This window comes from Acartia tonsa, chromosome 12 (genome assembly GCF_053477335.1).
Source record: "Acartia tonsa isolate MP-2025a chromosome 12, ASM5347733v1, whole genome shotgun sequence".
NCBI lineage: Eukaryota > Metazoa > Arthropoda > Copepoda > Calanoida > Acartiidae > Acartia > Acartia tonsa.
In genome coordinates, this window is record NC_137271.1 from 36456643 (window position 1) to 36471529 (window position 14887).

Genomic DNA, 14887 nt, shown 5'->3' on the forward strand with positions numbered 1-14887 from the left:
TCTTGACTATTCTAAACCATAATACAACATTTCTCCTTAGGAGAGAATCAAGGAATAAGATAATTGACAATAAATTTATTTCACCCACAATGATTATAAACAAAATTAGCCTTCTGTAGATCGAAATAATTGGTTGATAAGTTTAGACAATACTAGTTTGAACCTAACAAAAAAGTTATAGCATTGTTATAGAAAATTTTTGTACCAGTGTAATTTACAGTCTAATGTCCCATCCCTCCCTGAAAAGAACACAATATTTGTTTTTAGCTATATGATAAATGATATTCCTATTCTAGCAGCCCTACTAGCAGCCCTATGCCCGTCTTTTCACATTTTTTCCTTTGTATAAAAAACAAGAACAAAATTGGTGGAAGTTGGGAGATATTCTTATTAATCACAATAAGTTTACCTAAACCTATAATATTAAGCAATTAGGATTTATTACCTGAAGCTAAAGATCTTGGAGGATAGTCCTAATTGATTGCACTTTTTAGGAAGATTTAGAAATAGTCTTTAGGCTATTTTTTTCTGACATTACCGGCCCTTATTTACTATTATAAATTATTACTTATTTCTATTATGGAAGAAGGTGCATTCCACCTTAATGTCTATTGAGCTCTGACACTCCCCAACCCTTATTTGCAAAAAAGTTAAAAAGTACAGGTTTTTTTCACCTGCTAGCAAATCATTACCAGTGAGGAAAGAGATCATTTATAGAGATTCTACGCATCAAAAAATGCAAAAAATAAAAATAAAATAAAAATTGGCTGTATTATTTGAAAGATTGCGTGCGAAAAATGTTATAAAAATAATAATAATACTTTATTTTTAGCTTTAAGTACAAAATATTTTTTTCTCCTAAAATTGAATCCGTTAAGAGTTTATGTGCGCTATTATTTGAGACAATGCATCTTTTAGAAAATAATTGCTTTCTTCTTTGGTTGTAACTCTAGTAAGAAAATTATATGTATTTTTAATGTTAGATAAAATATATTCTAACAATTCCAAACTTTTCATAATGATTTCTATACAAATTAAGAAAGCATTAGCAGCATATTTTTACTTTTATTTTTGGAAAATTTAGGACGATAAGATATAATCTTATAAGTGAGGCACATCCATAATTAAATTTTGATATTAAGAATCTAACAATTATTATTTTTTCGTTCAGAATTCTAAATAATTTTGTAGTATATTAATACTATATATTTGATCATGTTCGTTCGTCTTTCAATATAATAGGTTAATCTTCTGTTTTATGGAAGTTTTCAACCTTGTTAAAATGCAATTTCTAGATTTATAAACTTATTTAACATTTAACAGGAAAGAACACATAGAATACAAACTTATAAAATAACAAGTACAACTATGCTCATTAGTAGCTAAGTAACTATATCGCAGCCTAAATTAACATGTAATAATTATGAAACCTAAACTCTTAGATTAACCTAGCCTAAGAAAGTTTTGTTTTATAGATATTTTAATAAATGACATTCTCTGGCGTACACAATTTAATGCGACACACAAAAGTATCCCCCGTATATAACAAAAAAAAAGATTGGTGAAAAAAAAATTAAACACAAATTGTTTTCATTAACCATTTAAAAATACCGAAAGTTTTCAACAAATGAGAAATCGTGTTTTTGCAATTTTTGGTACCAGAGCAATTTAGAGTCAAATGTCTTTTCCCTCTCGGCAAAATATTACAGAGTTGTTGCGCGTCTAATTACTAATTTAGTTATCACTTGCACTCCTCATACAAAATTAGATAAAGATACGTGGTAGAATATTTTCATAATCGGCAAGTAGAAAAAAAGTCTCCCCATTTATTATTTCTAGTGACTAAGGCCTCTAGGGGTACTTGAAATCGCCCACCACTTTAGATAGAATATCATGTGACCCCCTTTATTTATTTTAAGCGGATATGATCTACTTTCATTTTAAGGATTTTTACAAATATTTGTTGGGGGGGGGGGGGGAGTATTTTTCTGTTGTGATTTCTCTGGGGAGGGTGGAAGTACCCTTCACCCAAATAGTTATAAACCTTTTTTGGGCACTTAAAATATTGCACTGAAAAGGAGAACCCTGCAAACCCTTACCTAACAAAACCTAATTTAAAAAAGAACCTCTTCCCAAAAAGTTTGTTGTAGTTCATTATAGGTCAAAATGAGGGAAAAAATTTGCAAACACGAATTTTTTTCTTTTCAAAAATTGTGAATAATGGGGTTAAAATGGGGGGGGGGGTATAAAAAGGGCTTCACCGACTATTGGGGGTATATTGCATAATATATTTCTCAGAAAATAGACAACACCTAAATCAATTTTCACTATATAATAACATAATCTGTGTTGAAAGTACTTTGTATTTAAAATTAATTGGTATTTTTATTAAAATGGCAATAACTGACGTATTTTCACTGTATTTGCATACCTAATTTGCTTCGAATTATGTGCTTTGACTATATTTAAAAACTAGGGTCTAAGCTCTTTGTTTCGGCAGTTGGCCGAATAGATATTAAACTGCCTGCTAAACACTCTTAGTTGCATCTTGCAGTAATTTCCAACGTTTTTTATGCCAGTAAAGGCCTTTGGTGTGGTTAAGGATATCCTGAGGTACACACAGACACACACAGATCCTATCACTTTTATATAAGGAATATATCTAAATGTTCTTTAATTATAGTACTTATGTTGATTTAATAATAATCCATGGATATTAAGGGATATGACAATAGGCAAAACATTGAAGAATATTCTTAATGATGTTATACAAGATTAACCTTTCTGGACGAACCCCAAACTGTCCCAGTTTTGAGCAAGACGATTCCTGTGACGTCATATAAAAAGGGAAGGGGGAAGAAAATCTCTTCCCTTTTCTCTCATCTCTTTTGAAGAGATTTTCTTCCCCCCTTCCCTTTTTCTTTCCCGAAACGTATATGACGTAACTGGAATCGTCTTGCTCAAAACTGGGACAGTTTGGGGTTTGTCACCATTCTGTAGATTAGAATGATTGGGACTAATAACAAACCAATCAAGATTTTTTAAAAGTACCAAAGGTTTTTGAGCCATTGAAAAACATATTTTTAAAACTTTGGGTACAAGAATAAGCATAGTCCACTGTTCCCTACCTTCCGAAAATATTTGTATTTATTCTAATGTTGTTTCAATTTTGTATTAGTAGTTAGTTTAAAAATATTGCAAATTGAATATTTACAAACTTGCCTGGATTTCCGTTCTGCTTATTACATTTTATCAGGGAGGGAAGGGACTTTGGACTGTAAATAATACTGGTCTTCAAACTTTTATAAACACGTTGTAAAAACTATGAGGACTTATAATAAATTTTGATTGGGTTATACAAACTAACATTGTCAGAGCTTTTCCACCAATGTAACTCTAACTAAAAGAAGGGATAAGCTTATAACCAAAACATTGAAATATATTTAGTTTTAATACTTTTTGTTTCATGAATATAAATGCTGTAAATAAATGTAATACCTAATAGTTTTTGCATATTGGAAAATAGTACTTTGATTATCACACCCACTCAATATCAGAGGTGAGGTTTTATACAATTTCTGTCGTCTTTGTTCAATCAATCAATGACATTAATGCCCCAGAGGATTTAAACATAGTATACAACTTTAGAATTCAAAATTTTAAAATTATTAATATAGCCATTTGTATAATGTCAAATACAGCCCTAAAAAGATGCATAAAAAATGGATTTAATATAATTTGTTTTTCTTCTATGAAGGCCGTACCAACAAAAGCGAAAAAAAATAATAAATAGTTGTATACTCTATTTAAATCCTTCGGGGCATTAATGTCACTGATTGATTGAATGAATACGACAGAAATTTTATAAACCTCACTTCTGGGCTTGTTCAAAAGTAACTACACATTCCAAACTTTTAATTATCTAGTTCTAAATGGCATCTGCACTGCACAGTATCTTCAAAGTAAAATTATCTCTTTTAGAATATCTATATTACACTTGTATTACCTATTTACTATCATATAAAATTAACTAGTTGTGATAAATTTTCCTCTTGTTTTTTAAAAGCTTTAATTTAATCATTTTAAAAAGAATAAAAATAAATGTTTTACGCAAATTGAGCATAAAGAGCAGGATTCATGAAATAATGAATATGATTAATTTTGATAGGATTCAATTTAACCTAAATTAAATGAGGAAAAAGTTGCAATTGAGCAAAGAACACCTCCCTCCCCTTTAACTAATAAATTGAAAATAAGAAATGTGTATTTTTTCCCTGCTCTAACCTAGCAGGACCTATACTTACGATGTCCTTGCCCTTAAGGGCTACCCATTACCCTAAAAAACCTAACCTAGCCTAATCTACATATTTTTTATGAGTGGACTTGCTAATTGTTTCAGACCCTTTAAACTTAATAGATTATTCTCCAAACATATATATAATATTATTGTTTCAGGATAGAAAATTGTTGTATACCGTATCTACAGAAGTCGTGGTAGATTGTCCTATGAAATTCAGGTCAGACAAAATAAGTGTAAAAAATTAAAAGGATAAAAGCATCCATAAGTAGCGAAGCCGAAGCATAAAGAAATCAAGATTTTTAAAAATATATTCAAAGAAATCACGAGTTTTTTTTATATATAATTAAAAATTAATTTTAAGCATGACTGAGGAACCGACGGACTAAGTAAATTATAAACGGATCATTTGAAAAAGGAATTTTCATAAATAATAGGATTGTAAATATAACTGACCTGCAAAGTTTCTGTACTCCTTTTGTCATTTGTTCTCTTAAAAACTCTAAGGATTGTGTTGATTCTTCAAACAATAATTTTTAGATAAACTATGATTATTTTGTTTATTATAATTTGGGTTACGTTATTTTACCGTCCATTATCCTCTCCCTTGTTCTCTTCCTTATGATTCACTAGCGGCTTCGCCCATAGCCTCTAGGGGCTTTGCCCCAAGAGGTGATCAAAAAAAATTAAGGTGAAATTCGTAAAAGGACCAGGGAAATCTTCAGCAAAAATAAAAAAAGGACCAGGGAAATCTTCTACAAAAAAAAATGGGGGCGGATTTTTTAGTTTCTGGGGGGTTGGGGGTGTCCCACCCCCAAACAAAATAGCCTAAAACCACCACAAGACCAGTAGGTATATACCCTGAAGAGTAGAATCCAATCGGTTCATCGATTACCGAGATCTTAAGCTTCAGACGTACGGACAGACGTCATTCTACTTTGTATTATGTAGATTAATTATAGAAATATTCTAGGATAATAAAATTTAAATTCTATTCATAGATTTTTCCTTATTATTTTTCTAATTACTAAATTTTGCAATTTTAACTTTCATTTTGTTTTGTCATAGTTTGAATAAAAACTTGCTTTTAGAGAAGTCTAAAAAGTTTTAAGTGTTTTACAATCTATTATTGAAAAAGTAATCTGATATTTTATTTAGATCTTATAAAACTGCTCTACATTTTACTTTGTTTGAATGTCCGAGATTCAAAGTTTTAGTTGGGTGTGATTACTCCCAAATTTTTTTTTGGAATTTCATAAAATTTTACCCTCCTGAAAAATTTTACCCAGCTCCCCCCAACCCACAATTAGATGTTACCCCCATCGTAAACATTTACTGTTGTATAAAAAAATCAACCCTCCCTCTCAAAGTTGAATTACTACCACTGTTGGGATTTTTACCCCTCTTCCTAAAAAGTTATAAGCTTGGACGTCCTTGCTAGAAAATACATATCAATTATCATCCCATAAGATCCCTATGATGTGCTATTAACTTCTTTTATTTTCAGTGCCTACCCCTTGGACCACCAAAGCTGTAAGTTTCTGGTTGGTTCATACATCCATGATAATACTCAGGAATTTAATCAATAATTACAGCTTAGTAGAACACCTGCCATAGAATAGTTACAGAATTTAACAACCGGCATTAGAGTAATTGGTAACGTTACACTGTGTGTTAGACTGGTATCTAAAGTTTTAGATACATACGTTGGCTTAAAACTTTGGGTACTTTTATTAAATCTCGTTCATTGTCTTATCCCTTTAGATCCCTGTGTTTATGGTAAATTTTTAAACGACGAAACAAAAAGAAAATTAAATTCTGTTTTTATTTTATCCAAAAGTAAGCTGGGATCTATAAGCTAATGGACAATAGATAAAACAAATCTTTAACAAAAGTACCCTCAGTTTTTGAGCCTACGAGTAAAAATACGTTATTATAAAACTTTGGGTACCTTTACAGTCCCTTTACTCCCTGAAAAATAGGTGTACTTTTAATGAACCCTTACTTTTTTATCTTTATACATATGCAATGTCTGTCAGCCTTGAAAGTGGTTGCACGCACATGATTTTCTCATTGGGTAAACAACCAATACTCATATCAGTAACAGTTTTTAAACAACGTAGTTCTTATTTCATTTAATATATCTTTTAGCAAAATAGCCAAAAACTTGTCCTGGACATTTTTTAGATGCACATTCACTACTGTAATAAGTATCCTTATATAAAAGTAATAGGATGTTTTTCTGTATAAAGTGCTCCTAGAGACCTCTAGGGGGCGAAGAATAAAGTTACTGCATCTTTATTTAAAAAAGTCAATTTGATTATTGTTTTTCTCATTGATTGGATAAAAAGTATCTGCAATTGTTAACTATTTTCTATCAAAACAAGGATGGCAACAACCATAAATTGTAAGATGTCTTTATAAAAAGAAAGATGGACAAAATAATAAATCAGATCAATCTTCACAAAAAAAATCTTCAACATCTATAATACAAAGTAGAACGATGTGTTTCTGTTTGTTTGTCTGTCTGTTTGTTTGTAGCGATGGATCTCGCTAACCGCTGAACCGATCGGGTTCTCCTTTACAGGGTAGCTTCTCATAGGTCACGGGAAGGATTATAACTATTTTGTTGGGGGCAGGACATCCCTAACCCCCCCCCCCAAAAAAAAATGAAAAATATCCCCCCCCCTCAAAAAATTTTTTTTTAAATTTTCTTTAAAATCTAAAACACGAAAAATTAGTTTGATAAAACCTCTTGGGGCAAAGCCCCTAGATGCTAGAGGCGAAGACGCTAGTCAGTTATAAAGTAACATTTATCTAAAGGCCGTACTGAAGGACAGAAACACGGACAAAGTAAATTATAAAGAAGTGTCTTTCTTTAAAGAAAATTGCAACTTCTATCTATTAAAAAGCCAATATTAATTTGTAAAACTGAGCACTCTATAGCAATAAGGTTTATATTTATAAAGTATAATAACTAGAATGATTAAAACTAGGGAGGCATATAAGTATTGCACTTTTTTTACATTTCTTCTTCTTATTCATTAAATTTAAAATCTTTTGGTACATATTGGGAGAGTGGGAAAAAAATTCTTCTAGGGTCCATTTCTCCTGGGAGAAAATATTTATAAACCCGTCCCGGACCTATAAAAAGCTTCACTATAAAGAAGATTAATACTAGTTGAAAGACACAGATAGTTAGACATCCTGTTACTTTTGTAAAAGCCATTCTATGTTATTTTAGATCTGTTATTGTACATGTCTCTCGGAGTGACAAGAACATTAATTTATTCCTGGAAACTATATACCTCCCACTTTCTTCATCTTTCTTTTTTTTTGTATCCTATTTTCGGTAAATTCCTTAAATGGCCTAGAGCGTAAATAACCCCAACCCCCCCACCCCACCTCCATTTTTAGCTTCAAATTATTTTTAAAGAAAAGTGAGGAGGCCTTTAACGACCGTGCCCTGACCCTGAGGAGCTAAATTTAACCCAATATAACCTTACACTGACATAGAAGGGGTTGGGGTTTAAGTGATCGGCAGGCACTCTGAGGGAAATGGCCTTCTTTTAATTAATCAATTTATCTATCTTTTCGACCATTCATTTACACAACCTCTGGCAATGATGTCATCTATTCCTTAGAACTTATTCTACTATTGCATCTATCTATTGCCCAGCAGGGTCCGAGTTCGAATATTGGTAAAAGATAAGCCCAAGGGCATTTTTTGCAACGGCCATACCAGGCATTACTAAATTTATGTGGATATGTGTTATTGTTATTTTTTGTATGATTATCTATCTATTCATCTATCCACAAGTCTATAGCTTTCACTAGACCTATAACAAGTTTTACTGTAAAGCAGAACTTTATCAGTACAGCAGATATCCATCACTATAGATAAACTTTTATATAAGAACAGAATCCTCTAAAACCATTCATTTTACACTTCTATTTGGCAAAGAATTGCTATGTATGTATCCATCTATATATAAGTAGCGAAGCTATTATATATAATTCCATATGTCTGCCGGAGATATTTTTAGAGAAACAATGCTTTTCTCGGAAGCTGCTTATGATACATTTCTAAACTGTTGCGAAGAAGACTAGCCTTATTAAAGCTGATTTTACTTTTTTACCTACTTTGTTATTTTGTTGTTTTAGTATTTCTTTAGTATACTTTTGAGCTCAGCTACTTTTGGATGTGTCATCCTTATTTATTTATTATCCAATATGTCCTGCTGCACTTCTTAAATTATCCAATTATTTTCATCTTTTCTTTTAAACTTATTTTTCCTCTTTTATTGTTCCATTTAACTTGAGATTGAAATGATAAAACGTAGGTGTTAATCATTGTAATATCCTCATAAAAAAGAACATTTTTCTGACATAATATTTTTTTTCAAAAACTTCTTTCTGTTTTAAATTTTCATAAATATTTGAAAACTATTTAAATGTTATACTTGTGTGTTCTCAAAAAATATTTTTGTTTTATTTAACCTTAAGACTATTTCAATACAAATTCACAATCCCTTATTTCTACTGTTATTTTATTTCTTTTGGTAGCCTTGGTCAATTCACATCACAACGTAAAGAGAAAAGTGGCACCAACAAAATGACGTCATTCGATAAAATATCCAATGAAAGGCCAGTATGAATTACATTTGTCAATTACAGAGTATACTGGCCTCTCAATGGTTAACTTTATTATATGACGTCATTTTTTAGGTGCAACTTTACGCTGTCTCCTTCAGGATATACTTAGTAACGCAAACTACTCTATAACAAGGGTCTGTCCTGTCCATCCATCCGTAAGTATGATTTTCTTAAAGGCTAATAATGGACCAATTTTTGTGTAGATTTCCCTAATTATGTAATCAATCAAAATGTCAAATATACTTTTTAAGTTGGGCATGGTTTGACTGGGTGGTCCAGTGGCTGTAGATAGAAATTTACCTCTTTTTGCAAGAAGAAATAATGATTAAGTCCGTTGAAAATAAATATCGAGAGCCCTAAATGATCTAAACACCCATTCAATTTTCTTTTGGTAAATGGAAATAAGGAACATTATTTTGCTTTATATTTTTTAATAAATACAATTAAACAAGTGTGACAACATCAAATAAATAAAGCGTAGCTTAACAATGAAGGCAGACAAATGAACATTGAAAAATTGAAAGTAAAATCGTAACAAGTATTGGGACAAAGTGACACAAAAATCAGCCATGAGAACCATAAAAATTAGGGATTAACCATTTCTTTTTAGGGGTTTTTCTCTCATCTCCTTCATTTTTATGACGTCACATGGCTGATTTATAAGTCACCTTGTCCCCCTACCGTATGTAATGTTCAGCAATATAATTTGAAACCTTCCCAAAAGTTAATTCCAAAATTATCTAAATACATGATTTTGAATACGAACATACTTTTATTTTAGGACTTGATTTGATTATGGAGATGCATGTCTATAACATAGCGACAGTACAGCCACCTTAATTTTGTATAGCTGCTAAGCTAGGTTAAATAAAATTTAAAAAGTTTAAACCCAAAAAGCAATAGACCCATAGAGTGGCTTACATATTAGAGAAGAATAAATACCTTAAAGTAATTTGACTTTATTAAAAATCTATCAAATCCCAATAGTTTGATGTGGGAGAATAAGTTTACATGTATAACAAATTTTTGCTAAAGATTCAGCGAGATTTAAACAAGATAGTTCCAAGAAAAATGTAATATTGGACAAACTTATATAGCAAAACTCAGAGATTTAGAGACTGTTACCAGAATTCAAAGTGTAGCTTTTCTGTAAAAATAGTATGCTCTTTCTAATGTATATACGGTTCTATTGGTTAGTATATTCAACAAACTTTATCTACAATCAAGTCTTAAAATGAAGGTATGTCCATATTAATCATTCAAGTATTGTTTTAAAACCGATTAATATCCGCTGGATTAAAACCGGATCATTGTAAAAACCATATATATATCATTGTATTACAGACAATTTTCCACAAATACAAAAATATAAATCATAGAATTAAAACCAGTATTGTTAGCCTGGGCCTTCGACATCTCGGAGAGTAGAAATTGGGCTGTTTATAAAACTAGTCCTTAAAGTCTCATATTCGTTGGATCAACAACTTTGGTAACTTTGAATTGATTTTGATTATTTGGTTCATTAAGTTGAGTGTTTAAAAGTTTCAAATACTTATTTTAATCTACAGAAGGGATTATATTGTGTATAGGCATTGGGGATGTACAATATATCGGCCATTGTCTTATCCCTGGGTGTCTTCACTAGTAGAGCACAACTTTACTCAACTCTTGGCAAAACTTTGCTCAGTTATTTAATCAAATACAATCAGTATCAATAATTTGGCGTTTCGGAATGCAGAAAAAAAATTATAAAACGTCAATTTCCATCCAGGTTAGATTTTTTGTTTTGTTTATTAGTTTAGGTTAGGTTAGGTTATATTGGGTATTTGGTAGCTCGCAGGGTTAGAGCACCGTAGGTTTAACACATCGGCAGTGGTTAGGAAAGGTAAAAAAACAATTATTTTTCTCGACAGTTTCAGGAAAAACAAAGATAATTATTGATTTAATGAAATACAGATAGCGTTCAACGGGAGATTTCGACATGATATAGAAAATCAAAGAGCTCAACAGTACATGATCAACTGCACAGAGTAAGTTTTTTTACCATCTGAGATACTCTTTTTTCGTCTGCTATTCAAGATAAACGGCTTAATTTTTTGTGAAGATTCCTGACACAAATGTTTGCCCAGTATTAAATCTACTTCATTAGTTGTTCTCTCAGTCACGCTACAAAAATATAAATACAATACACATATATATTATATTTATTTACTTATATTTCTCCTTTATTTACACCATAAAGTAGTTTTTCTCTTTATAAACTTCATTGTCCGTTGTCATGTCAATAAGCCGAATTTGTGCATAATTTTCCTTGTTTAAGAGTGTTAGTATTCATTGTTTAATGTTTAGTCAAAGAATAAGTTTAATTATTGCATGTTTGACTTCAACAAAACATTTGATATATATTATGTTGTTATATCAGGAAGGAAGGAGACATTGGACTTTTAACAAAATAGCAGTGACTAACATTTCTAATTAGGTGGCAATTTATTTATAATCCATTGTCTTATCCCCAAGATCATTGACAATTATTAATGGCGACTAATTAGAAAAGAAAAAACAAAAGAATGACCTTATTTTTGACAGCAAGAATAATTAAACTAATTAGAATCAAAGAATCGGCATATAAAATATAAATACAACAGCTTAATACAAAACTATCCTTATACTAAAGTAACAGGATGTTTGTCTGTGTGTCTGTCTGTCTGTGTGTCTGTCTGTGTGTACCGAAGGATCTCGCTAACCGCTGAACCGATTGGGTTCTCCTTAACAGGGTAGATTCTCATATGTCCCGGGAAGGTTTATAACTATTTTGGGGGAGGGTACCACCACCCTCCCTAGAGAAATTAAATTTTTTTAAAATTTACCAATTTTAGAAAGAGAGTTCAACGAAAAATAAACGTCAAACGTAAATTTTTTTTTAACTTTTTCTTTTAAAATCTAAAATAAGAAATTGAATTATCAAATTCGACTCTCTCCTCCTCAAGTGCCCCTAGAGGCCTCTAGGGGCGTAGCCGCTAGTATTTTAATAGAAAGTAACAGGATGTATATGTGTCTCTCTGTCTGTAACGAATAAATTCTCTAATCGCTGGACCGTATTCAGAGTATAGCTTCTCATATGTCCTCGAAAGTTTTATAACTATTTTGAGAGAGGGTTTCTCTACCCTCTCTAGAGAAATCGCCCATTAAAAAAAATACACCGACCAACTGGATGTATGTATGTGTATTTTTAAGGTCTCTTACAGCCCTTGACCATTTAGTGAAAATTATTTTAGAAAATAAGTCTAAATCCATTCACCAAAAAAGTCACTAACAAAATAAGGTTGATAACATCCATAAAAAAAGAAACCTTCAACTCACACGATAGGACAAACGAACATTAAAACTTAATAAGCAAATATGTTTTATTGTATATGAACTTGTTGCTAAATTAATTAAATACAGGATACTGTTTAAGGACTTACTTGCACTTTTAGGGCTTGACTAAGGAGATGATTTGCTTATAATATTCTACCGTGTTGTCTTAGGAATTAAAATAAAAAAAAAAAAAAAATAGGATAATCATACAAAAAAAATTTTGCCAAAAGTCATCTTTCTAATGGACGTACTTATTAAATCGTAGCTAACTGTTATAGAAATCCACTTGCAAAGTTTGAAATCGATAAAACAATTCTAACAGGTCTAAATTAATGATAAGAGATACGGAACGACTCTAATTATAGAAAATCCACGCTTAAGAAACCAATTTAATGAATTATGATTAATTTAGATCAAATACGCCACACAAAACAAATTAAATCAATATTTATTAATGATTAATTTATTTTTAATCTAGTAGGAATATGATTATAGACAATTTTAACAATTACTTTCCTTAATTTCTAACACCTTTTTTAAATATATATGTACATATAAAAACTATATTAAATTTTTATCATTTTGTACAATGTTTTAGAAAGCGAAACCTTTTTATAATTAGGTTAATTCCGTACGTCCGTCTGTAACGGATAGCTTTTTTCGTTAATTTAGGCATGTTAGAATTGTCCTGTCGATGTCAAACTTTGCATGGGGATACCCCTAGTAATTAGGTACGAGTTAGGAAGCGTAGCAACTGTATAATCGTTATCAGAAACAGTGGCGTGCGAACCGAAGGGGGCATTTGGGGCAATCGCCCCCCCCCCCCCCCCTAGCGATCAAAACACCCCCCCTGCCCCCCCCTAGCGACCGCCCCCTGCCCCCCCCCTAAATGTTGAAAAATGCCCCGTTTTGCCCCACCCTGGTAAACAAAAATGCCCCTTTTTCCCTTTTTGCCCCCTACCCTCCAAACTATCCCAGTTTCCAAAAGATCAAGAAATACTTCCAAAAACAGACAGTTACTATTCATTTAACCTTACCAAATTTTTAACTAGTGTAGAAATTAGGTTATCTCTATTCGCTGAACGTAACAAACCAGGTAATAGGATAGTAAGTATTTTATTTTGTATAATATAAACTTTTTACCAAAGAAATTTTGTACATACCCAATGATGATACACAAAATTACCCCTTATTTGGATTACAATTAGTGGATGAAACGTATGGAAACTCAACTTAATTAACCAACCAATCAAAATTCCATTGAGGTCCCCATTAAAGTTGTTGAGCCAACGTATAAGAAAATTTTTATATGAAATATTGGGGACTAGTGTAATAAATAGCCCAAAAACACCTCCCTCCCTGCATATTTGAAGAAAAAAATTTATTAAATTATCCTCTGTACTTTTTTTTTGTAGATGCTTTCTAGCTCCCATCCCTTCAGTCATTGCAGGGTTGGGAGAAGGGATGGGGAAGAAGAGATGGGGGGGAAAGGGTGGGGGGGGGGGAAGAGATGGGGGAAAGAAATGGGAAATAGGGATGGGAGAAGGGATGGGGAAGAAGGGATAAGGACTAAAAGGCCCATTATCAAATAATCCCACTCCTTCAAACGCCCTTATTTAAAATTAGTATACATAATCAAAATGCCCCCCCCCCCCCCTAAAGCAAAGTGCCCCCTGGGGGCACTTTGATTTAGGGGGGGGGGCAAAATTGATTGATTGATCTGACTTTTGTGGTACTGATTCCTAGGACAGCAAAGTATAAGCAAAGCATCTCTATAATAAAGTCCTAAAGATGTAAGTATGTCCTTTAACATTAACATAACAAATTTACTCATAATTTTGTTTTTACTTATACAGTATATTCTGATTATTCAGTTTTGACACTCTACGTTTGTCCTACTGTTTCCGAGCATCGCTTCTATGGATATTAACATCCTTTTTTTATATTGTATAAATTGTATAAGACTTTCGAAATAATTAGTTTATTCTAATTAATCATTTTATCTTGATTAAAAGGAATGAAAATACGAATAAAACACAAATCTATAAAAAGAATTCATGAAAATTTGGTGACCGTTTTAATTTTTAGTTTTTTTGCATAATCATTTAACTATTATGGTTTTAAAATCTTATGTACCAATTATCCTTTTTTAATATGATGGTATACTTATTAGAAATGAATAAGGTTTGACAGGATTAAAATGCAATAATAAATGTTTAAGTCTTGGTTTGGTTTTAGTCTATTTTTCTACCATCTCTTTTGCCAAGGTGCCAAAGACATATCCGCTAGTCTAACCAATATAACTTGCTTTTTATAAATAAAACATACTTTTTTAAGAGCTACTATAGAATACTAGTTGCTTTGCCCTTAGCCTAAAGGGGAAGATTGTCAGGAAAATAGCCTCAAACCACTCCAAGACATTTAAAAAAAAACATATCTAAAAAATATATGTATATATCCCCTAGAGATTAAAATCTTTAGACATAAAAAATTTTACTAATTCAAAGTATAGGATTTGCTTTAAAATTTACGAACGTTTTATTTCTAAAAAGCTTACTTTTCTTTAAGTGTGTTGAT

General features: G+C 31.5%; 1 protein-coding gene across 1 annotated transcript in view; it reads left to right on the top strand.

The window, feature by feature from the left end:
* Positions 1-14887, top strand: part of LOC145334511 (gamma-aminobutyric acid receptor subunit gamma-4-like) — a 105367-nt gene that overhangs the window by 30948 nt on the left and 59532 nt on the right. Inside the window, exons 7-9 of the mRNA XM_080179970.1 lie at positions 4456-4517; positions 5805-5868; positions 10907-10983. Of these exons, the coding sequence (XP_080036096.1) occupies positions 4456-4517; positions 5805-5868; positions 10907-10983 (203 nt within the window). The remainder of the gene's footprint in view (positions 1-4455; positions 4518-5804; positions 5869-10906; positions 10984-14887) is intronic.